Source organism: Oncorhynchus kisutch, linkage group LG15 (assembly GCF_002021735.2).
Source record: "Oncorhynchus kisutch isolate 150728-3 linkage group LG15, Okis_V2, whole genome shotgun sequence".
Taxonomy (NCBI): Eukaryota; Metazoa; Chordata; class Actinopteri; order Salmoniformes; family Salmonidae; genus Oncorhynchus; species Oncorhynchus kisutch.
Window position 1 is genome coordinate 5,842,550 of NC_034188.2, and position 22,920 is coordinate 5,865,469.

General features: G+C 44.9%; 1 protein-coding gene across 1 annotated transcript in view; it reads right to left on the reverse strand.

Annotated features, from left to right (window-relative positions):
• Window positions 1–4,224: 4,224 nt before the first annotated feature.
• tspan17 (tetraspanin 17) overlaps window positions 4,225–22,920 on the reverse strand; it is a 39,680-nt gene continuing 20,984 nt past the window's right edge. Inside the window, exons 4-8 of the mRNA XM_031789511.1 lie at window positions 21,969–22,139; window positions 21,057–21,182; window positions 20,870–20,917; window positions 12,166–12,282; window positions 4,225–9,430 (exon numbers count right to left, since the gene is read on the reverse strand). Coding sequence (XP_031645371.1) covers window positions 9,365–9,430; window positions 12,166–12,282; window positions 20,870–20,917; window positions 21,057–21,182; window positions 21,969–22,139 — 528 coding nt within the window. The 3' untranslated portion in view covers window positions 4,225–9,364. The remainder of the gene's footprint in view (window positions 9,431–12,165; window positions 12,283–20,869; window positions 20,918–21,056; window positions 21,183–21,968; window positions 22,140–22,920) is intronic.

A 22,920-nucleotide genomic window follows, 5' to 3' on the forward strand; every position in this document is an offset into this window, starting at 1 on the left:
GCAGGAATGCATGGCGTACAGGTCAGGTCAGACATGTTAGGTGGGTATCCTCCAGCATGTTAATTTTAACTTCATTTCCTCATTTGCCACACTTCCAAATGGTGTTCATTCTGGTTCAGATCTGTAATGGCGCTGGAGAGAATGGCTGCCGTTTCATTTGGCCTCTTAACCAACCGCGTGGTACTTTGGTTTGTTTTTTCCTCCCCACATTTTTTGTAACTTACTTTGTACAGAATGTTTCTGCTTACCGTTTCGTTTGACCGAAAAAAGCTTTGGGACAACAGAACAGCTATTTACTCGCCTTGAATTGGACAAATAATTTTTCTTTAATGAGTCGGACGAGAGGGACTCCAGAGACCAGAACAGGCGTTCATCCCCGTCATTTGCAGGAGAAAGAGACGTAAAGAGATATCACGGGAGGAGATCGGGGTGACTAGTGAGGATCCGCCGGCGAGCGGCTAATCTGCCGTTTCCATCGGTCCTGTTGGCCAACGTACAATTGCTGGATAATAAATTGGACGAACTAAAAGCATGTATATCCTATCAACAGGAAATTAAAAACTGTAATATCTTATGTTTCACTGAGTCGTGGCTGAACGACGACATGAATAACATACAGCTGGTGGGTTATACGCTGCCTCGGCAGGATAGAACAGCAGCCTCTGGTAAGACAAGGGGTGGCAGTCTATGTATATTTGTAAAACAGCTGGTGCACTGAGTTGTGGCTGAACGACGACATGAATAACATATAGCTGGCGGGTTATACACTGCCTCGGCAGGAAAGAACAGCAGCCTCTGGTAAGACAAGGGGTGGCAGTCTATGTATATTTGTAAAACAGCTGGTGCACGATATCTAAGGAAGTCTCAAGGTTTTGCTCACCTGAGGTAGAGTATCTCATGATAAGCTTTAGACCACACTACCTACCTAGAGAGTTTTCATCTGTATTTTTCATAGCTGTCTACATACCACCACAGTCAGAGGCTTGCACTAAAACCGCACTCAATGAGCTGTGTACCGCCATAAGTAAACAGGAAAACGCTCATCCAGAGGCGGCGCTCCTAGTGTCCGGAGACTTTAATGCAGGGAAACTTACAGTTGAAGTTGTAAGATCACATAAATTTAGGTTGGAGACATTAAAACTCATTTTTCAACCACGCCACAAATGTCTTGTTAACAAACTATAGTTATGGCAAGTCGGTTAGGACATCTACTTTGTGCATGACACCAGTCATTTTACCAACAATTGTTTACAGACAGATTATTTCACTTATCTGTATCACAAATCCAGTGGGTCAGAAGTTTACATACACTAAGTTTACTGTGCTTTTAAACAGCTTGGAAAATTCTAGAAAATTATGTCATGGCTTTAGAAGCTTCTGATAGGCTAATTGACATAATTTGGGTCAATTGACGGTGTACCTGTTGATATATTTCAAGGCCTACCTTCAAACTCAGTGCCTCTTTGCTTGACATCATGGGGAAATCAAAAGAAATCAGCCAAGACCTCAGAAAAACAATTGTAGACCTCCACAAGTCTGGTTCATCCTTGGGAGCAATTTTCAAATGCCTGAAGGTACCATGTGCATCTGTACAAACAATAGTACGCAAGTATAAACACCATGGGACCAAGTAGCCGTCATACTGCTCAGGAAAGAGACGCGTTCTGTCTCCTAGAGATCAAAGTGCTTTGGTGCGAAAAGTGCAAATCAATCCCAGAACAACAGCAAAGGACCTTCTGAAGATGCTGGAGGAAACAGGTACAAAATAATCTACAGCCACAGTAAAAATCCTATATCGACAAACTGTAACCCGAAAGTCCACTCAGCAATGAAAAAGCCACTGCTCCAAAACCAAAATAAAAAAGCCAGACTACGGTTTACAACTGCATATGGGGACAAAGATCGTACTTTTTGGAGAAATGTCCTTTGGCCCGATGAAACAAAAATAGAACTGTTTGGCCATAATGACCATCGTTATGTTCTGAGGAAAAAGGAGGACCCTAGACCCACTCTAATTTGCATACCGCCTCAACAGATCCACAGATGATGCAATCTCTATTACACTCCACACTGCCCTTTCACACCTGGACAAAAGGAACACCTATGTGAGAATGTTATTCATTGACTACAGCTCAACGTTCAACACCATAGTGCCCATTAAGCTCATCACTAAGCTAAGGACCCTGGGACTAAACACCTCCCTCTGCAACTGGATCCTGGACTTCCTGACAGGCCGCCCCCAGGTGGTAAGTGTAGGTAACAATACATCCGCCATGCTGATCCTCAACACGGGGGCCGCTAAGGGCTCAGTCCCCTCCTGTAGTCCCTGTTCACTCATGACTGCACGGCCAGGCACGACTCCAACACCATCATTAAGTTTGCCGATGACCCTACAGTTGTAGGCCTGATCACCGACAACGACGAGACAGCCTTTAGGGAGGTCAGAAACCTGACCGTGTGGTGCGTGTGGTGGACAACCTCTCCCTCAAAGTGATCAAGATAGATGATTGTGGACAACAGGAAAAAGGAGGACCGAGCACACCCCAATTCTCATCGATGGGGCTGTAGTGGAGCAGGTTGAGAGCTTCAAGTTCCTTGGTGTCCACATCACCAACAAACTAACATGGTCCAAACACACCAAGACAGTTGTGAAGAGGGCATGACAAAACCTATTCCCCCTCCGGAGACTGAAAAGATTTGGCATGAGTCCTCAGATCCTCAAAAGTTCTACAGCTGCACCATCAAGAGCATCCTGACCTGATGGGTTGCATCACTGTCTCGTAAGGCAACTGCTCGGCCTCCAACCGCAAGGCACTACAGAGTGTAGTGCGTACGGCCCAGTACATCACTGGGGTCAAGCTTCATGCCATCCAGGAACAATTTTTTTGTGTTTTTCTTAAAACTGCATTGTTGGTTTAGGGCTTTGTGTAAGCATTTCACTGTAAGCTCTACACCGGTTGTATTCGGCGTATGTGACAAATACAATTTGATTTGCTTTAAATACATGATTGAAAAGACGGGCCAGTAGGAGGCACTCTTTCCTCTGGTCTAAAAACATATCCCAATGCCCCAGGGCAGTGATTGGGGACACTGCCCTGTGTCGGGTGCCGTCTTTCGGATGGGACGTTAAAAAACGGGTGTCCTGACTCTCTGAGGTCATTAAAGAACCCATGGCACTTATCGTAAGAGTAGGGGTGTTAACCCGAGTGTCCTGGCTAAATTCCCAATCTGGTCACCTAATAATCCCCAGTTTACAATTGGCTCATTCATCCCCCTCCTCTCCCCTGTAACTATTCCCCAGGTCGTTGCTGCAAATGAGAACGTGTTCTCAGTCAACTTACCCGGTAAAATAACGGATACATTTTTTATTTTTTAATAAATAAATCTCTGTAGTTATTTTTTTTCTTTAACCTCAAACTCCTCTTTAATAAAGCATTTTCACACAAACAAACCTATGTGACCAAACAAAGACTGTGTCTGTCAAAAACATTGTTTATATTTCCGCCTTGGCTTAATTTAAAGATCCCTTAGAAACAAACAGTGATCGGACTCTTCTCTATAGAGGCTTTTCTGTTGGATGTGTGCAAAACACAATGTAACCTCCAAAGACAACCACCCCACAGGTTTCTATTGGGTAGTCTTTGGAGGTCCTATTTGGTAGTCTTTGGAGGTCCTATTTGGTAGTCTTTGGGGGTTCTATTTGGTAGTTTTTGGAGGTCCTATTTGGTAGTCTTTGGGGGTTCTATTTGGTAGTCTTTGGAGGTTCTATTTGGTAGTCTTTGGAGGTCCTATTTGGAAACAGCTAAACACACCCTGTCACAGAATTTAATCCATCAACCTGGTCATTTCACCAAGTGTCATCTTTTCACAGTTTCACCTTATAAAACCCTTTACTAACATCAGCCTCCACATCCTGATTCAGGAACACTTTCACCTGATCAGATTACATGACTGGGGAAGGGAGGACATGGTCCTAGGTCAGCACTCCTACTCAAGAGACCTGACACATACAGTACAACAGATGAGCAGAGATATTCTTTACGAGTGTCACCCTCTAGTGGTACAGCTATGACATTTCATTTCAAATAAACCAACCGTCTGGTCAAGACCACCTAGCCTTTCTCTCTTCAAACCAATAAACAGAGAGACAGACAGACAAACTGTACATGCATACAGACAGACATAATTTTGTTGACGCATCCAAACTAGCAATTGGAGGCCTGATGTTTTTCATAAGTCCTTTTTATTTAATCTGAAAAATAAGTATATTTGTAACACAATGGTACAAGTGTAACAGACCATGTCCCCATTATCGAAAGGCATCTAACTCATTTTCAGCATTCTCTGTTCAGCAATACTATCCTTTAAGACGTTAACGTAATGACAATAAAAACAGTGCTAAAATAAAATGAATCCATTTTAGAGGTTAGTAAGGACTAATATCATGTTTATTTTATTTCATTTTACATTCCAGCTGTATTAATAACAACATGGAATTCAAGAAATTGAGAGAAATAATAATTTTCAAAATTTCTAAAAAATAATAACACAAAAAAACACAAATGCTACAATAAGAATGTTACATCTTCAAAATAATAATAGTAATAAGAAGAGAAATATAATTTGGAATCATCATTAAAAGGGGAATGGCTATGACAGGCATGGTACTGTCACTGCGCTGGTAGATATTACACAACACCATTTCAAGATCAGGACAAACTTGTCAAAACATTTTGACCAAATGAACCTTAAAATCACCATACTGTAGTGTAGCTTGTCATCAGAATAGAAACTATGCTACGTCCTCAGACAGTAGAAATAACCTTATAAAAAAATCACCTGTATGTTGTAACTTAAGGACCTACTGTCTTCCTGTCATGACTCTCTTATAGGTTTTAACAAACAGTTGAGATTCTCTACACCTCTCAGTATCTTTCTGACGGGCCATGGAACAAATCCAACCACTAGCTTTTTAAAAAGGACACCTCTCTAAAAATGAGGTAGACTCTGGAAATGTACAAGCTATGTGGGGAACGTAAAATAAAATATCTTAAAAGGCTTTGAGATAAAATACAAATAAACTTTATTTTTTAATTTTTTTAAACCCCCACCGAACAGGTTAGATAATAACAGTAAGCAACCACAGACATACTTTTCATTTTATAAAACAGAGAAATACTTCAGTCATGTTCTGTGAAACACCCGACACCAGTATAAATGCACATGTATGATGTGAACCTAAAACACAGACAATGTTGTCTCTCTATAATAGATCAGTATTATCAATGAGAGGATTGTAGCTTACAGCAGGAACTTGGGTAAACCTATAGTACAGCCCCACGTAGGTACAGACGTGCTTTGAAATCTAGCAAATCATTCATGAAGCGATGTGTCAAGGTAAAAAATATATATATATATTTTGCAGATTCCTTTTTTTTCCTGAGATGACAATGCACATACACAGGAAGTAACAAAGGAAGTACACTGGAAGTAAAACAGGAACAGGAAGTAAAAGGAAGAAAACCAAGAACCTGAAAATGGAATGGAACTATTTGATTTCATGTACAAAATACAAAATAATGCTAAAGTTTGTTAATGATGTAAAATAACAGATCTTAGGTTTATTTTTTTTCACATTTCTTATTTTCACATCAGATTTGTGTTCATTGCACTGCTAAAGGGTAGTGATGACATGTTAGGGTGAAATGCATTGGAACAGGTCTATGTAACAGATGGTAACAGACAGGGTGAATCTCAATCTTCCCTTTGGAATTCTTCCTTCAATGTGTTTTGACTGGAGAAGGAGGCAAGGAGAGCGTATGGAAGGAATCAAGGAAATACAATTGAGATTCATCCATAGGTATACATTCATGATTATGCAGGAGGCTCTGGAATGATGCCATCTATCTTAGGGAGGGAAGGGTGTGCCCGAAAGAGCACCCTATTCCCTATATAGTGCACTACTTTTGACTAGAGGCTCCACATGGCTCCAGACAGATGCCAAGGCCCACTAAGGTTTCTTCTCCACCAAGAGTTTGGATTCTCCTCCTCCTCGATGACTTATTAAATGCAAACACATTCAAATCATTCTGATTGGACCAAGAAACCGATGGGTTGGACCAGAGTTGGCCTACACGAATAATAAAATCACAGAATTTTTGACATCAGTACAAACGACTCGTACAAGTTCACACTGTTGTATGGAGCGGTCAATAGAGCAGCGGAATTCAATTAAGGAGGAGTGGTCAGGCAAACTATAATATTGAATAGTGTGATTTTGGGACACAAACCTAGGAGAAAATATGAAACATCACAAGGTATCATGTTGTAAGGCCATCACGATCAAAATGACAAAACAAAACAAATTCAACAACCTATGGCTGGTAACCCCCCCACACATTATTTTATTTTTTTAACTAAAGCATAATTTCAAATGAAATGAAAAGGCCCAGCGTAGTAAAAGAGAATGTTTTGGTGGGTTAGCGTTTTGGCCTGCCTGGTGACCAACAAAGAGTTCCGAACCTCTCTGCCAATAACAGCTAGTTTTCGGTTTTCCCCTCCCCACTCAGACAGTCCTAGCAAAATTCTTGCTTGAGAAATTGCTCTTTGCTAAGAAACATTTTTGTTAAATATGTTTAAAAAATATATTTTTTAAACCATTTTAATGAAAAACAAAATCACAGTAAGGTATTTCATTCATACCCTGAACTTATTTGACAATAGATAAAAACAGCTGAATTAGACCTTGAAAACAAACATCCTGTTCTAATGTCAGAATAATCTTTTTTTTTTTTTTGCATAAAAACCTAGCCTGACACACGAACTGGTTTCTCTCCTATTCAGGCAAACCATCGTTCAAGGCTTCTTGACGAACGACAGTAAAGCGGTCGTCGCAAATACCCAGAGCCCATGCTGCTGAACTACAGCATTAAAGAGCTCTGACAAGCAGGGTAGTAAAGCCCATGCTGCTGAACAACAGCATTAAAGAGCTCTGACAAGCAGGGTAGTAAAGCCCATGCTGCTGAACAACAGCATTAAAGAGCTCTGACAAGCAGGGTAGTAAAGCCCATGCTGCTGAACAACAGCATTAAAGAGCTCTGACAAGCAGGGTAGTAAAGCCCATGCTGCTGAACTACAGCATTAAAGAGCTCTGACAAGCAGGGTAGTAAAGCCCATGCTGCTGAACTACAGCATTAAAGAGCTCTGACAAGCAGGGTAGTAAAGCCCATGCTGCTGAACAACAGCATTAAAGAGCTCTGACAAGCAGGGTAGTAAAGCCCATGCTGCTGAACAACAGCATTAAAGAGCTCTGACAAGCAGGGTAGTAAAGCCCATGCTGCTGAACTACAGCATTAAAGAGCTCTGACAAGCAGGGTAGTAAAGCCCATGCTGCTGAACTACAGCATTAAAGAGCTCTGACAAGCAGGGTAGTAAAGCCCATGCTGCTGAACTACAGCATTAAAGAGCTCTGACAAGCAGGGTAGTAGAGCCCATGCTGCTGAACAACAGCATTAAAGAGCACTGACACGCAGGGTGGTACATGCTAATACAGCTAAGAACCAAGCCTGTTACTACAACAGCAGCCCAACCAGGAAGGATTCCCCCAAGAGGAGTAACACTACAACTCCTACACATAGGCCTTGTACACACCACAGGAAGAGCGAGACAGTGGTAAGGTATATCTTAAGGGACCTTAACGATTGGAGAAATAACTGTGTACAAGAGCTGACATTTTGGAGTGCGGCCAGACAGAAGCTGCAGGGAATATTATTCATGCCAGACATAATTTAAAATCCCCAAATCCCAATAAATACAATTCAATTCAAACCATATACTGCTACAAATCTGATAATGTGCTTAAAATGTACTGGTATGCTATGGTGTAAACTCTGTATTGACAAGGAAATAACGCAAGTGAAAAATAAAATAAAAACATGAACCACCACTTTCTCTGTTCTAATAAAGATCAGAATAATAATATGGATGTCATTTCACCATGGAAGCTTTAGACCTGGTTACAAACAACATACTAATAGATTTGAAAACATTTTGTTACCTTTTTCCCAAATTCCCAGAAATCCTGGTTGTGGAAGAGGTTCCTAGAAATCAGGAAGGAATAAAAAGGAAATATGGAATCCTTACAACCAGGATTTCTGGGAAACATGGGAAATGTACCAGGAAGTCTACTTACTCATATCAATCCTCTAAGATACAATGATGAAGCAGCCTTCATGTTATATTGAGAAAATGTGTTACTATTTATACATGAAGATATTAAACAAGTATTTGTTATTCTATACAAACTAGTTTAAAAAAACAGTCCAACTAAGACAGATAGACAACAAACACACCAACAAACACTAGGAGAAAAAAACTAAGAGAGGAGTAAAGTAAAAATCCAGACAGACCAGACAAATCAGACAGATCAGAATAACAACTAGGGTGTCAGGTAATTCAAGCTTCCAAAAGGTAGTGGTGGGAGTCCAGAAGAGAGACAGAATAAACACGTACAAACATCGCCTCGACGTCAGTATAACGTAGATTTAACGTTAGTATAAGGTTAAAGGTTAGATCAAGTAAAAGCCTACTATCCCCATGTGCTTCAGGGATGCCGGGAGAGAAAAATCCTCTCCGTATATGTCTGTCTGTTTGATTAAACTCAAAACATCGACAGGCAAAAGAAAATACATTTTGTTTTATGTTAAAACATGATGTTTAACAAACAGCTGGTTAAAGACATGCATCTGTAGCAAGGCCTTGCTAACTCCAGACTTGCCATCTTGTGAATTTTCTGAATTTTACCCTAACATGAAGAGAGCTTAATGTCTTTCAGTGGTCATAGGATAACGGGAAAAAATGCCATCCTGTCAGCCAGCCGGTAGGTCAGTCAGCAGCCCACTCTATACTGTACAGGAGACAGAAAGGCTGTACAAGTGGGATAGGAGGTATCCAACAAGCAGCCCTGGAAGGCCTTTCTGAAGGGCTGTTTTGAAATCCTAGTGGAAGTAGGGTTGAAAGTGACACAAGGTGAAATAGACGGACGGGCAGGTCCAGAGGTAAACAGCTCTTTGTGTTTTCACCTCTCAGCCTAAACAGCTCTTTGTGTTTTCACCTCTCAGCCTGGCAGGTCCAGAGGTAAACATCTCTTTGTGTTTTCACCTCTCAGCCTAAACAGCTCTTTGTGTTTTCATCTCTCAGCCTGGCAGGTCCAGAGGTAAACAGCTCTTTGTGTTTTCACCTCTCAGCCTGGCAGGTCCAGAGGTAAACATCTCTTTGTGTTTTCATCTCTTAGCAGTCAGTTGGAGGTGAGCTGGATGTTGGGGGTCAAAGGTCAGAGTACTCCCTCCCCCTCAGGGTCCTGGCGTCACCAGTTGGCCTTCACGGCCTTGACGTCACTCACCAGGTTCTGAGCCAGGCAGATCCCAAATATCTAAACAGGAAATTACATCACAGGTTAGCTCTGACATAAAGCTAACTGACATCTGAAGCATAGGTTCTCTGATTTGGAATGACACTCAAGGAGAAGGATGTAATCATGATTCTCGCCAGCAGATGGCAGTCTAAACAGTCTAAACTCCAAGCAGGGTTTCCGTTAGGAAAATGTGGTGCAGGACAACATGACGGGAAGAATTTAATTTAACGGCCATTTGAGAAATTTACCAGACCCATATGCATTGGGTGCATAACCCATTAGGACGTCCAACCACAGTGCCAGAAAAATCTAATTTAGATTATGGTAATAGCTCTTAAGAGAATATGCAAATTATGCAATGAAGCAGCCCAATAAAAATTCATTTTCAAACATTTGCCAAAATGATATTTGAGGGAAAACAGCATTCTAAACAGCACACCTGATAGAAGGACGGGTTGTTGCCAGGCAGCAACTAGGACGGGTTGTTAACAGGCAGCAACTAGGACGGGTTGTTGCCAGGCAGCAACAAGGACGGGTTGATGCCAAGGAGCAACTAGGATGGGTTGTTGCCAGGCAGCAACTAGGACGGGTTGTTGCCAGGCAGCAACTAGGACGGGTTGTTAACAGGCAGCAACTAGGACGGGTTGTTGCCAGGCAGCAACAAGGACGGGTTGATGCCAAGGAGCAACTAGGATGGGTTGTTGCCAGGCAGCAACTAGGACGGGTTGTTGCCAGGCAGCAACTAGGACGGGTTGTTGCCAGGCAGCAACTAGGACGGGTTGTTGCCAGGCAGCAACTAGGACGGGTTGTTGCCAGGCAGCAACTAGGACGGGTTGTTGCCAGGCAGCAACTAGGACGGGTTGTTGCCAGGCAGCAACTAGGACGGGTTGTTACCAGGCAGCAACTAGGACGGGTTGTTGCCAGGCAGCAACTAGGACGGGTTGTTGCCAGGCAGCAACTAGGACGGGTTGTTGCCAGGCAGCAACTAGGACGAGTTGTTACCAGGCAGCAACTAGGACGGGTTGTTGCCAGGCAGAAACTAGGACGGGTTGTTGCCAGGCAGCAACTAGGACGGGTTGTTGCCAGGCAGCAACTAGAACGGGTTGTTACCAGGCAGCAACTAGGACGGGTTGTTACCAGGCAGCAACTAGGACTGGTTGTTAATAGGACCAGGATTGTGCCTTTGGCTCCTGGACGACGAAAGAAAGTTGGTATGAAAACCAATAGAACAGGAGAAAATGGCAGAGCGGTGGATCCAATAGGGAAGTAAATAGAAATACATTGGCCAAAACTATATCATTACTACTGTCTATACAGAAAGAAACAAAATCATTCACAACACTTCCGGACCCAAAATAAATCGAGGATCATCATTGTTTAAAAAAAATAGCTGTGGATTGTTTCAAATCACGAGCTCATAGACGTCTCCCTATTGGTCAGCACAAGTGTGCAACACTGTCATCAAGGCAAAGGGTGGCTACTTTGAAGAATCTCAAATATAAAATATATTTAGGTTTATTTAACACTTTTTTTGGTTACTACATGATTCCATATGTGTTATTTCATAGTTTTGATGTCTTCACTATTATTCTACAATGTAGAGAATAGTACAAATAAATAAAAACCCTGGAATGAGTAAGTGTGTCCAAACTTTTGACTGGTACTGTACTTTTGCATTCGGAAAGTATCCAGACACCTTCACTTTCTACACATTTTTTTGGCTTTACAGCCTAACAGCCTCTAAAAAATGATTCAACTGTTTTTTTCCCCCACATCAATCTACACACAATACTCCATAATGACATCACAATACTCCATAATGACATCACAATACTCCATAATGACATCACAATACTCCATAATGACATCACAATAATCCATAATGACATCACAATAATCCATAATGACATCACAATACTCCATAATGACATCACAATACTCCATACTGACGTCACAATACTCCATAATGAGAAAGCGAAAAGAGGCTAGAAGTTTTTGCAAATTGATTAAAAATACCTTATTTACTTAAGTATTCAGCCCCTTCGCTATGAGACCCTTCGCTAAATTGATCATCCTTGAGATGTTTCTACAACTTGATTGGAGTCCACTTGTAGTAAAGTCAATTGATTAGACATGATTTGGAAAGGCACACACCTGTCTATATGAGGTCCCACAGTTCACAGTGCATGTGAGAGCACAAAAACTTGCTTTCGCTTTGTCATTACGAGGTATTATTTTGTAGATCGATGAGGACAATGTTTTATTTAATCCATTTCAGAATAAGGCTGTAACATAACAAAATGTGGAAAAAGTCAAAGGGGTCTGAACACTTTTTGAATGCACTGTATTGGCCTATAAAGAGAATCAGCAAACTCACCCCGTAAAAAGACAAGTCAACAAATAAGATACAAGATAACTAACAAAAATACACACAGGACAATTTAATTCCAATAAATTATGCGTATTAACCTATAGACTAATAAGCATGATGGTCAAATATATTTCCATCGACTGGCATTTCCATCAAATTATAAAAAGCATTATTTGGGGATTTATTTTGTTGGGTCATTTTGGCCGGTTTTATCTGCTTTTCATATCATTTTTGGGGGACAAAAGTCGGTAATTGCCGGCTAACAGAAACCCTGACTTCCAGCCATGATGGTGACTGTAAATGCAGACATGATCTGATTCACACAAAAGCTGACGCTTTAAAAATACATTTGATAAATAATGTGTCTGGGGGTCCTCCTTACCTGTAAAAGTGCAATGCCCACAAAGATCCCAGCTACAATGATCAGGTTGTCCTGAAGCCACCTCTCAAACTGGCCCACACAACCCTTGGTGTGGATGTACTTCTGCTGGTCCAACTCCTGAGAGGAGAAATTGGATACATGTTTTAAATACAGTGTTTCTCCAACCAACAGTTTGGAGAAAAACCTTATTTTTTTAACATTGAGTGAGCCAAACCAGACCAAACCGAGCCAAACCAAACCAAACCACTGACTACGCCTCATAGAACACGAAGGATAACAAATACCAGATGACTCCCAAATGGCACCCTGTTTCCCATGGGACCTAGTTGAAAGAAGTGCACTATAAAAGGGAATAGGGTGCCATTTAGTTACTGGTTTCTCCTTTTCATTAGTGGTTAGAGTGTAGAGGCGGCAGGTAGCCTAGTGGTTAGAGTGTAGGGGCGGCAGGTAGCCTAGTGGTTAGAGTGTAGGGGAGGCAGGTAGCCTAGTGGTTAGAGTGTAGAGGTGGCAGGTAGCCTAGTGGTTAGAGTGTAGAGGAGGCAGGGTAGCCTAGTGGTTAGAGGCAGGGTAGCCTAGTGGTTAGAGGCAGGGTAGCCTAGTGGTTAGAGTATAGAGGAGGCAGGGTAGCCTAGTGGTTAGAGTGTAGGGGCGGCAGGTAGCCTAGTGGTTAGAGTGTAGGGGTGGCAGGTAGCCTAGTGGTTAGAGTGTAGAGGAGGTAGGGTAGCCTAGTGGTTAGAGTGTAGAGGCGGCAGGGTAGCCTAGTGGTTAGAGTGTAGAGGCGGTAGGGTAGCCTAGTGGTTAGAGTGTAGAGGAGGCAGGTAGCCTAGTGGTTAGAGTGTAGAGGAGGCAGGGTAGCCTAGTGGTTAGAGTGTAGAGGAGGCAGGTAGCCTAGTGGTTAGAGTGTAGGGGCGGCAGGTAGCCTAGTGGTTAGAGTGTAGGGGCGGCAGGTAGCCTAGTGGTTAGAGTGTAGGGGCGGCAGGTAGCCTAGTGGTTAGAGTGTAGGGTCGGCAGGTAGCTTAGTGGTTAGAGTGTAGGGGTGGCAGGTAGCCTAGTGGTTAGTGTAGGGGTGGCAGGTAGCCCAGTGGTTAGAGTGTAGAGGAGGCAGGTAGCCTAGTGGTTAGAGTGTAGGGGTGGCAGGTAGCCTAGTGGTTAGAGTGTAGGGGCGACAGGTAGCCGAGTGGTTAGAGTGTAGTGGAGGCAGGTAGCCTAGTGGTTAGAGTGTGGGGGTGGCAGGTAGCCTAGTGGTTAGAGTGTAGAGGTGGGAGGGTAGCCTAGTGGTTAGAGTGTAGAGGAGGCAGGTAGCCTAGTGGTTAGAGTGTAGAGGTGGCAGGGTAGCCTAGTGGTTAGAGTGTAGAGGTGGCAGGGTAGCCTAGTGGTTAGAGTGTAGAGGTAGCAGGGTAGCCTAGTGGTTAGAGTGTAGGGGCGGCAGGTAGCCTAGTGGTTAGAGTGTAGGGGCGGCAGGTAGCCTAGTGGTTAGAGTGTAGGGGCGGCAGGTAGCCTAGTGGTTAGAGTGTAGGGGCGGCAGGTAGCCGAGTGGTTAGAGTGTAGGGGAGGCAGTTAGCCTAGTGGTTAGAGTGTAGGGGCGGCAGGTAGCCTAGTGGTTAGAGTGTAGGGGCGGCAGGTAGCCTAGTGGTTAGAGTGTAGAGGGGGCAGGTAGCCTAGTGGTTAGAGTGTAGAGGTGGCAGGTAGCCTAGTGGTTAGAGTGTAGGGGCGGCAGGTAGCCTAGTGGTTAGAGTGTAGGGGCGGCAGGTAGCCTAGTGGTTAGAGTGTAGAGGTGGCAGGTAGCCTAGTGGTTATAGTGTAGGGGTGGCAGGTAGCCTAGTGGTTAGAGTGTAGGGGTGGCAGGTAGCCTAGTGGTTAGTGTAGGGGCGGCAGGTAGCCTAGTGGTTAGAGTGTAGAGGTGGCAGGTAGCCTAGTGGTTATAGTGTAGGGGTGGCAGGTAGCCTAGTGGTTAGAGTGTAGGGGTGGCAGGTAGCCTAGTGGTTAGTGTAGGGGCGGCAGGTAGCCTAGTGGTTAGAGTGTAGAGGGGGCAGGTAGCCTAGTGGTTAGAGTGTAGAGGTGGCAGGTAGCCTAGTGGTTAGAGTGTAGGGGCGGCAGGTAGCCTAGTGGTTAGAGTGTAGGGGCGGCAGGTAGCCTAGTGGTTAGAGTGTAGGGGCGGCAGGTAGCCTAGTGGTTAGAGTGTAGAGGCGGCAGGTAACCTAGTGGTTAGAGTGTAGAGGTGGCAGGTAGCCTAGTGGTTATAGTGTAGGGGTGGCAGGTAGCCTAGTGGTTAGAGTGTAGGGGTGGCAGGTAGCCTAGTGGTTACAGTGTAGAGGTGGCAGGGTAGTCTAGTGGTTAGAGTGTAGAGGTGGTAGGGTAGCCTAGTGGTTAGAGTGTAGAGGAGGCAGGTAGCCTAGTGGTTAGAGTGTAGGGGCGGCAGGTAGCCTAGTGGTTAGAGTGTAGGGGGGGCAGGTAGCCTAGTGGTTATAGTGTAGGGGTGGCAGGTAGCCTAGTGGTTAGAGCATTGGGCCAGTAACCAAAAGGTTACTAGATCAAATCCCCGAGCTGACAAGGTAAAAATCTGTCCTTCTGCCGTTGAACAAGGCAGTTAACCCACTGTTCCTCGACCAGTTAACCCACTGTTCCTCGACCAGTTAACCCACTGTTCCTCGACCAGTTAACCCACTGTTCCTCGACCAGTTAACCCACTGTTCCTCGACCAGTTAACCCACTGTTCCTCGACCAGTTAACCCACTGTTCCTCGACCAGTTAACCCACTGTTCCTCGACCAGTTAACCCACTGTTCCTCGACCAGTTAACCCACTGTTCCTCGACCAGTTAACCCACTGTTCCTCGACCAGTTAACCCACTGTTCCTCGACCAGTTAACCCACTGTTCCTCGACCAGTTAACCCACTGTTCCTCGACCAGTTAACCCACTGTTCCTAGGACGTCATTGTAAATAAGAATTTGTTCTTAACTGACTTGCCTGGTTAAATTAAAGGTAAAAAAATAAAAAAGCATCCATTTTGTTAGCTGTTTAGCTGCTGGAACGTCTAGCTGTTTATCTGCTGGAACATCTAGCTGTTTAGCTGCTGGAACATCTAGCGGTTTAGCTGCTGGAACGTCTAGCGGTTTAGCAGCTGGAACATCTAGCGGTTTAGCTGCTGGAAAACATCTAGCTGTTTTGCTGCTGGAACATCTAGTGGTTTATCTGCTGGAACAACTAGCTGCTGGAACATCTAGCGGTTTAGCTGCTGGAACGTCTAGCGGTTTAGCTGCTGGAACGTCTAGCTGTTTAGCTGCTGGAACGTCTAGCTGTTTAGCTGCTGGAACGTCTAGCTGTTTAGCTGCTGGAACGTCTAGCTGTTTAGCTGCTGGAACGTCTAGCTGTTTAGCTGCTGGAACGTCTAGCTGTTTAGCTGCTGGAACGTCTAGCTGTTTAGCTGCTGGAACATCTAGCTGTTTAGCTGCTGGAACATCTAGCTGTTTAGCTGCTGGAACATCTAGCTGTTTAGCTGCTGGAACATCTAGCGGTTTAGCTGCTGGAACATCTAGCTGTTTAGCTGCTGAAACATCTAGCGGTTTAGCTGCTGGAACATCTAGCTGTTTAGCTGCTGGAACATCTAGCTGTTTAGCTGCTGGAACAACTAGCTGTTTAGCTGCTGGAACGTCTAGCGGTTTAGCAGCTGGAACATCTAGCGGTTTAGCTGCTGGAAAACATCTAGCGGCTTAGCTGCTGGAACATCTAGCGGTTTAGCTGCTGGAAAACATCTAGCTGTTTTGCTGCTGGAACATCTAGTGGTTTATCTGCTGGAACAACTAGCTGCTGGAACATCTAGCGGTTTAGCTGCTGGAACGTCTAGCGGTTTAGCTGCTGGAACGTCTAGCTGTTTAGCTGCTGGAACGTCTATCTGTTTAGCTGCTGGAACGTCTATCTGTTTAGCTGCTGGAACGTCTATCTGTTTAGCTGCTGGAACGTCTAGCTATTTAGCTGCTGGAACGTCTAGCTGTTTAGCTGCTGGAACATCTAGCGGTTTAGCTGCTGGAACATCTAGCGGTTTATCTGCTGGAACAACTAGCTGTTTAGCTGCTGGAACATCTAGCTGTTTAGCTGCTGGAATATCTAGCTGTTTAGCTGCTGGAACATCTAGCTGTTTAGCTGCTGGAACATCTAGCTGTTTAGCTGCTGGAACATCTAGCTGTTTAGCTGCTGGAACATCTAGCGGTTTAGCTGCTGGAACATCTAGCTGTTTAGCTGCTGGAACATCTAGCGGTTTAGCTGCTGGAACATCTAGCTGTTTAGCTGCTGGAACATCTAGCGGTTTAGCTGCTGGAACGTCTAGCGGTTTAGCAGCTGGAACATCTAGCGGTTTAGCTGCTGGAAAACATCTAGCGGTTTAGCTGCTGGAAAACATCTAGCGGTTTAGCTGCTGGAAAACATCTAGCTGTTTAGCTGCTGGAACGTCTAGCTGTTTAGCTGCTGGAACGTCTAGCTGTTTAGCTGCTGGAACGTCTAGCTGTTTAGCTGCTGGAACGTCTAGCTGTTTAGCTGCTGGAACGTCTAGCTGTTTAGCTGCTGGAACGTCTAGCTGTTTAGCTGCTGGAACGTCTAGCTGTTTAGCTGCTGGAACGTCTAGCTGTTTAGCTGCTGGAACGTCTAGCTGTTTAGCTGCTGGAACGTCTAGCTGTTTAGCTGCTGGAACGTCTAGCTGTTTAGCTGCTGGAACGTCTAGCTGTTTAGCTGCTGGAACGTCTAGCTGTTTAGCTGCTGGAACGTCTAGCTGTTTAGCTGCTGGAACGTCTAGCTGTTTAGCTGCTGGAACGTCTAGCTGTTTAGCTGCTGGAACATCTAGCTGTTTAGCTGCTGGAACATCTAGCGGATTAGCTGCTGGAACATCTAGCGGTTTAGCTGCTGGAACGTCTAGCTGTTTAGCTGCTGGAACGTCTAGCTGTTTAGCTGCTGGAACATCTAGCGGTTTAGTTGCTGGAACATCTAGCGGTTTATCTGCTGGAACATCTAGCTGTTTAGCTGCTGGAACATCTAGCGGTTTAGCTGCTGGAACATCTAGCGGTTTAGCTGCTGGAACATCTAGTGGTTTATCTGCTGGAACATCTAGCGGTTTAGCTGCTGGAGCATCTAGCTGCTGGGACATCTAGTGGTTAATGCTGCTGGAACATCAAACGACAGTTGGAAACAGGAGGAAATGTTGACAGTTTAAAATCGAGAGACTAACTTAGATAATTTAGCTATTTGAATTAGAATCTAAGGAACTATTTTAAGTATAAACAAATTTTTATGGTTAGACACAAAACTATCTTCATACTTCCATACCGCTAGTCACAGTCACTCACTTCTTGTAACGGAGCGCAGCAAGTCTAAGCCCGGCCCGGCACAAATCAATTGAGGTCAGACTCCATCCAGTCATATGTGTGTCTTATTTTTTTCGTCAAACATTTTGCTTAAAGCATCAGACGGCGGTGTCTATATATGGAAAAAGAACATGCGACTCTCAGTCGACCATGATTTTGGTTGGTCGGGGACAGCCCTAGTGTGTGTACACTGTGGATGAAGCTGTGTGTGTTTACACTGTGGATGAAGCTGTGTGTGTGTGTGTGTACACTGTGGATGAAGCTGTGTGTGTGTGTACACTGTGGATGAAGCTGTGTGTGTGTGTACACTGTGGATGAAGCTGTGTGTGTGTGTACACTGTGGATGAAGCTGTGTGTGTGTGTACACTGTGGATGAAGCTGTGTGTGTGTACACTGTGGATGAAGCTGTGTGTGTGTACACTGTGGATGAAGCTGTGTGTGTGTACACTGTGGATGAAGCTGTGTGTGTGTACACTGTGGATGAAGCTGTGTGTGTGCACTGTGGATGAAGCTGTGTGTGTGTGCACAGTGGATGAAGCTGTGTGTGTGTACACTGTGGATGAAGCTGTGTGTGTGTACACTGTGGATGAAGCTGTGTGTGTGTACACTGTGGATGAAGCTGTGTGTGTGTGCACTGTGGATGAAGCTGTGTGTGTGTACACTGTGGATGAAGCTGTGTGTGTGTACACTGTGGATGAAGCTGTGTGTGTGCACTGTGGATGAAGCTGTGTGTGTGTGCACTGTGGATGAAGCTGTGTGTGTGTACACTGTGGATGAAGCTGTGTGTGTACACTGTGGATGAAGCTGTGTGTGTGTACACTGTGGATGAAGCTGTGTGTGTGTACACTGTGGATGAAGCTGTGTGTGTGTACACTGTGGATGAAGCTGTGTGTGTGTACACTGTGGATGAAGCTGTGTGTGTGTGTACACTGTGGATGAAGCTGTGTGTGTGTGTACACTGTGGATGAAGCTGTGTGTGTGTACACTGTGGATGAAGCTGTGTGTGTGTGTACACTGTGGATGAAGCTGTGTGTGTGTGTACACTGTGGATGAAGCTGTGTGTGTGTATACACTGTGGATGAAGCTGTGTGTGTGTGTGTACACTGTGGATGAAGCTGTGTGTGTGTGTACACTGTGGATGAAGCTGTGTGTGTGTACACTGTGGATGAAGCTGTGTGTGTGTACACTGTGGATGAAGCTGTGTGTGTACACTGTGGATGAAGCTGTGTGTGTGTACACTGTGGATGAAGCTGTGTGTGTACACTGTGGATGAAGCTGTGTGTGTACACTGTGGATGAAGCTGTGTGTGTACACTGTGGATGAAGCTGTGTGTGTACACTGTGGATGAAGCTGTGTGTGTGTACACTGTGGATGAAGCTGTGTGTGTGTACACTGTGGATGAAGCTGTGTGTGTGTGTACACTGTGGATGAAGCTGTGTGTGTGTACACTGTGGATGAAGCTGTGTGTGTGTACACTGTGGATGAAGCTGTGTGTGTGTACACTGTGGATGAAGATGTGTGTGTGTACACTGTGGATGAACTTGTGTGTGTGTGTACACTGTGGATGAAGCTGTGTGTGTGTGTACACTGTGGATGAAGCTGTGTGTGTGTGTACACTGTGGATGAAGCTGTGTGTGTGTACACTGAATGAAGCTGTGTGTGTACACTGTGGTTGAAGCTGTGTGTGTGTACACTGTGGATGAAGCTGTGTGTGTGTATACACTGTGGATGAAGCTGTGTGTGTGTTGACTGTGGATGAAGCTGTGTGTGTGTGTACACTGTGGATGAAGCTGTGTGTTTTGTTCCGTTTCCATATAAAAGTCTACTGAAGGTCCTGTTCAGCTCCAACGACAAAGAGGGTCTGACCCACAAAGCTTGTCTTTTTCTCTCAACAGAGACACTCCACTCCAAAGCTAAAACCTGGAAACCAACTCTCCACCAATGAGAGGTAACGGAATACCTGGCCGTCCAATGAAATGTTTCCGATGGTGACAGTGAACTTCCCCTAGAGCAATTTCCATTTCAGTTTGTGTTTTCTTTCTTGATCTCTGCTATTCTCTTCCTCTCTCTCTCTCCCCCCTCCCACCCCCGAAACACTACACAAAGTACAGCTCACAGCTTGTTTCAATAGATGTGCATAGCAAAGCCTACAAGCCTGTACAGCCTACAAGCCTTGGAAAACTATCAAATGGGGGGGGGGGGGGGGCTACGCTACATAACAGTACGCAGGGCAACAGTACGCAGAGCAACAGTACGCAGAACAACAGTAGGCAGAGCAACAGTAGGCAGAACAACAGTACGCAGAACAACAGTACGCAGGGCAACAGTACGCAGGGCAACAGTACGCAGGGCAACAGTACGCAGGGCAACAGTACGCAGGGCAACAGTACGCAGGGCAACAGTACGCAGGGCAACAGTACGCAGAGCAACAGTACGCAGAACAACAGTAGGCAGAGCAACAGTACGCAGAACAACAGTACGCAGGGCAACAGTACGCAGGGCAACAGTACGCAGGGCAACAGTACGCAGGGCAACAGTACGCAGGGCAACAGTACGCAGGGCAACAGTACGCAGGGCAACAGTACGCAGGGCAACAGTACGCAGGGCAACAGTACGCAGGGCAACAGTACGCATAGCAACAGTACGCAGGGCAACAGTACGCAGAGCAACAGTACGCAGAGCAACAGTACGCATAGCAACAGTACTCTGATGGAGAGCTGTATGAGTGCACACACCCACACCCCCACACACAGGAGGGAGGCATAACCCACTGAATCCCCAATTATAGAGTGTAGTGCTGTGATGCTTCCCAGGGCTATAACTGGAGACTAATCAGCACTGTTAGAGAAACACCCTGTTATTAAGGAAGAGAGGACAGAGGAGAGGAGCCTGAACACTAGCTAGCTAGGAAGAGAGGAGCGCTAGCTAGCTAGGAAGAGAGATGAGGACAGAGGAGAGGAGCCTGAACACTAGCTAGCTAGGAAGAGATGAGGACAGAGGAGAGGAGCCTGAACGCTAGCTAGCTAGGAAGAGAGGAGGACAGAGGAGAGGAGCCTGAACGCTAGCTAGCTAGGAAGAGATGAGGACAGGAGAGGAGCCTGAACGCTAGCTAGCTAGGAAGAGAGGAGGACAGAGGAGAGGAGCCTGAACGCTAGCTAGCTAGGAAGAGATGAGGACAGGAGAGGAGCCTGAACGCTATCTAGCTACTTAACCCCTAACTACCAAGCCTGGCTAGATGTTCAGAGGAAAGGTTGAAATGTCCGCCGCCTCTCTCCCTCCCTCTCTGGATAACGACCAGCATGGTTAGAAAGACTGATTGGGTCTGATTGGAAAAACACAAGAGAAAAACCAACCCCTTGAAGTCTCACGTCGTAGCCACACTGTGTGTTAAGGACGTCTTCCTGAAACGAATGAAAGCAAAACATTCATGAGAACAGAAGAACGTGGGTCTTCCATTACGATCTGTAGAATATGTTTAATGTGTTAAACTGAATTAAGTCTGAGGTTTATAATGTTCTGTAGCCGAATAAGGCATCTCACGGCAGGGTCTTTGACGCAGCAGGAGAAGGGGACTCCACAGCGCTCTCTACTGGGGTTAAACTCAGTGCAGTTGAAGTAGATATTCAGGTTCCAGTCATTAGGACCGTGGGCTCCACAGCACGACCACTAAAACACACACACACAGACAGGTATAAGGCTTTATCACATGTTATAAGCATCGTTGAGCCCTTATACAGTCTTACTACAACCAAGTCTGCTATGATAAAGAGGCTGGCTCTGGTTGGCTTCAGTATATGTACATTTATCCAATCAAGGTTAAGGCACTAGCTGCCAGTACAGTCCAATTAAAAGGTACGAGACATAACATCTAGTACTACTGACATATCCCTGTTAACTCTATAACATCTAGTACTACTGACATATCCCTGTTAACTCTATAACATCTAGTACTACTGACATATCCCTGTTAACTCTATAACATCTAGTACTACTGACATATCCCTGTTAACTCAATAACATCTAGTACTACTGACATATCCCTGTTAACTCTATAACATCTAGTACTACTGACATATCCCTGTTAACTCTATAACATCTAGTACTACTGACATATCCCTGTTAACTCTATAACATCTAGTACTACTGACATATCCCTGTTAACTCTATAACATCTAGTACTACTGACATATCCCTGTTAACTCTATAACATCTAGTACTACTGACATATCCCTGTTAACTCTATAACATCTAGTACTACAGACATATCCCTGTTAACTCTATAACATCTAGTACTACTGACATATCCCTGTTAACTCTATAACATCTAGTACTACTGACATATCCCTGTTAACTCTATAACATCTAGTACTACTGACATATCCCTGTTAACTCTATAACATCTAGTACTACTGACATATCCCTGTTAACTCTATAACATATAGTACTACTCACATATTCCTGTGTGAAGTCTATGAGGTTCTGCAGGTCGATGTCGTCGCGGTAAGCCTTGACGTTGTTGTTGATGAAGAAGTTGAGCTGGTCTTTGATCCAGTCTTTGAACACAAAGGCCAGGATGCCTGCTGTCAGCTCCAAGAAGAAGATCAGACCCAGGAACACTGAGAACTAGAACACAGAGAGAGAACATCAGAACAGGATGCCTGGCTGGCCAGCCAGGAGCCATCCCTTCTCTTTCTCCTCTTCTGTAGGCTGGCCAGCCAGGAGCCATCCCTTCCCCTTCTCTTCTGTAGGCTGGCCAACCAGGAGCCATCCCTTCTCTTTCCCCTCTTCTGTAGGCTGGCCAACCAGGAGCCATCCCTTTCTCCTCTTCTGTAGGCTGGCCAACCAGGAGCCATCCCTTTCTCCTCTTCTGTAGGCTGGCCAACCAGGAGCCATCCCTTCTCTTTCCCCTCTTCTGTAGGCTGGCCAACCAGGAGCCATCCCTTCTCTTTCCCCTCTTCTGTAGGCTGGCCAACCAGGAGCCATCCCTTCTCTTTCTCCTCTTCTGTAGGCTGGCCAACCAGGAGCCATCCCTTCTCTTTCCCCTCTTCTGTAGGCTGGCCAACCAGGAGCCATCCCTTCTCTTTCCCCTCTTCTGTAGGCTGGCCAACCAGGAGCCATCCCTTCCCTTTCTCCTCTTCTGTAGGCTGGGCAGTCAGGAGTTAATGGACAGAGTGGTGGAGGTAATAGCCACTGAGAGTGACAGCTGGCTATGAGGCCCAGTTTGTCTCTGTCACTCAGACTCCATTGTTGAACCTGACATAACTTCGCCGAATGATGTCATTGTTTTTCCCCCCAGATATTTAGATAACATGCTTAGGTTTGTGTACTCAATAATGAATGTGTCAGGCTTTTATAAACGAGTGGTTTATTATTTCCCATCTAGATCAATACCAATCCTAGTTGT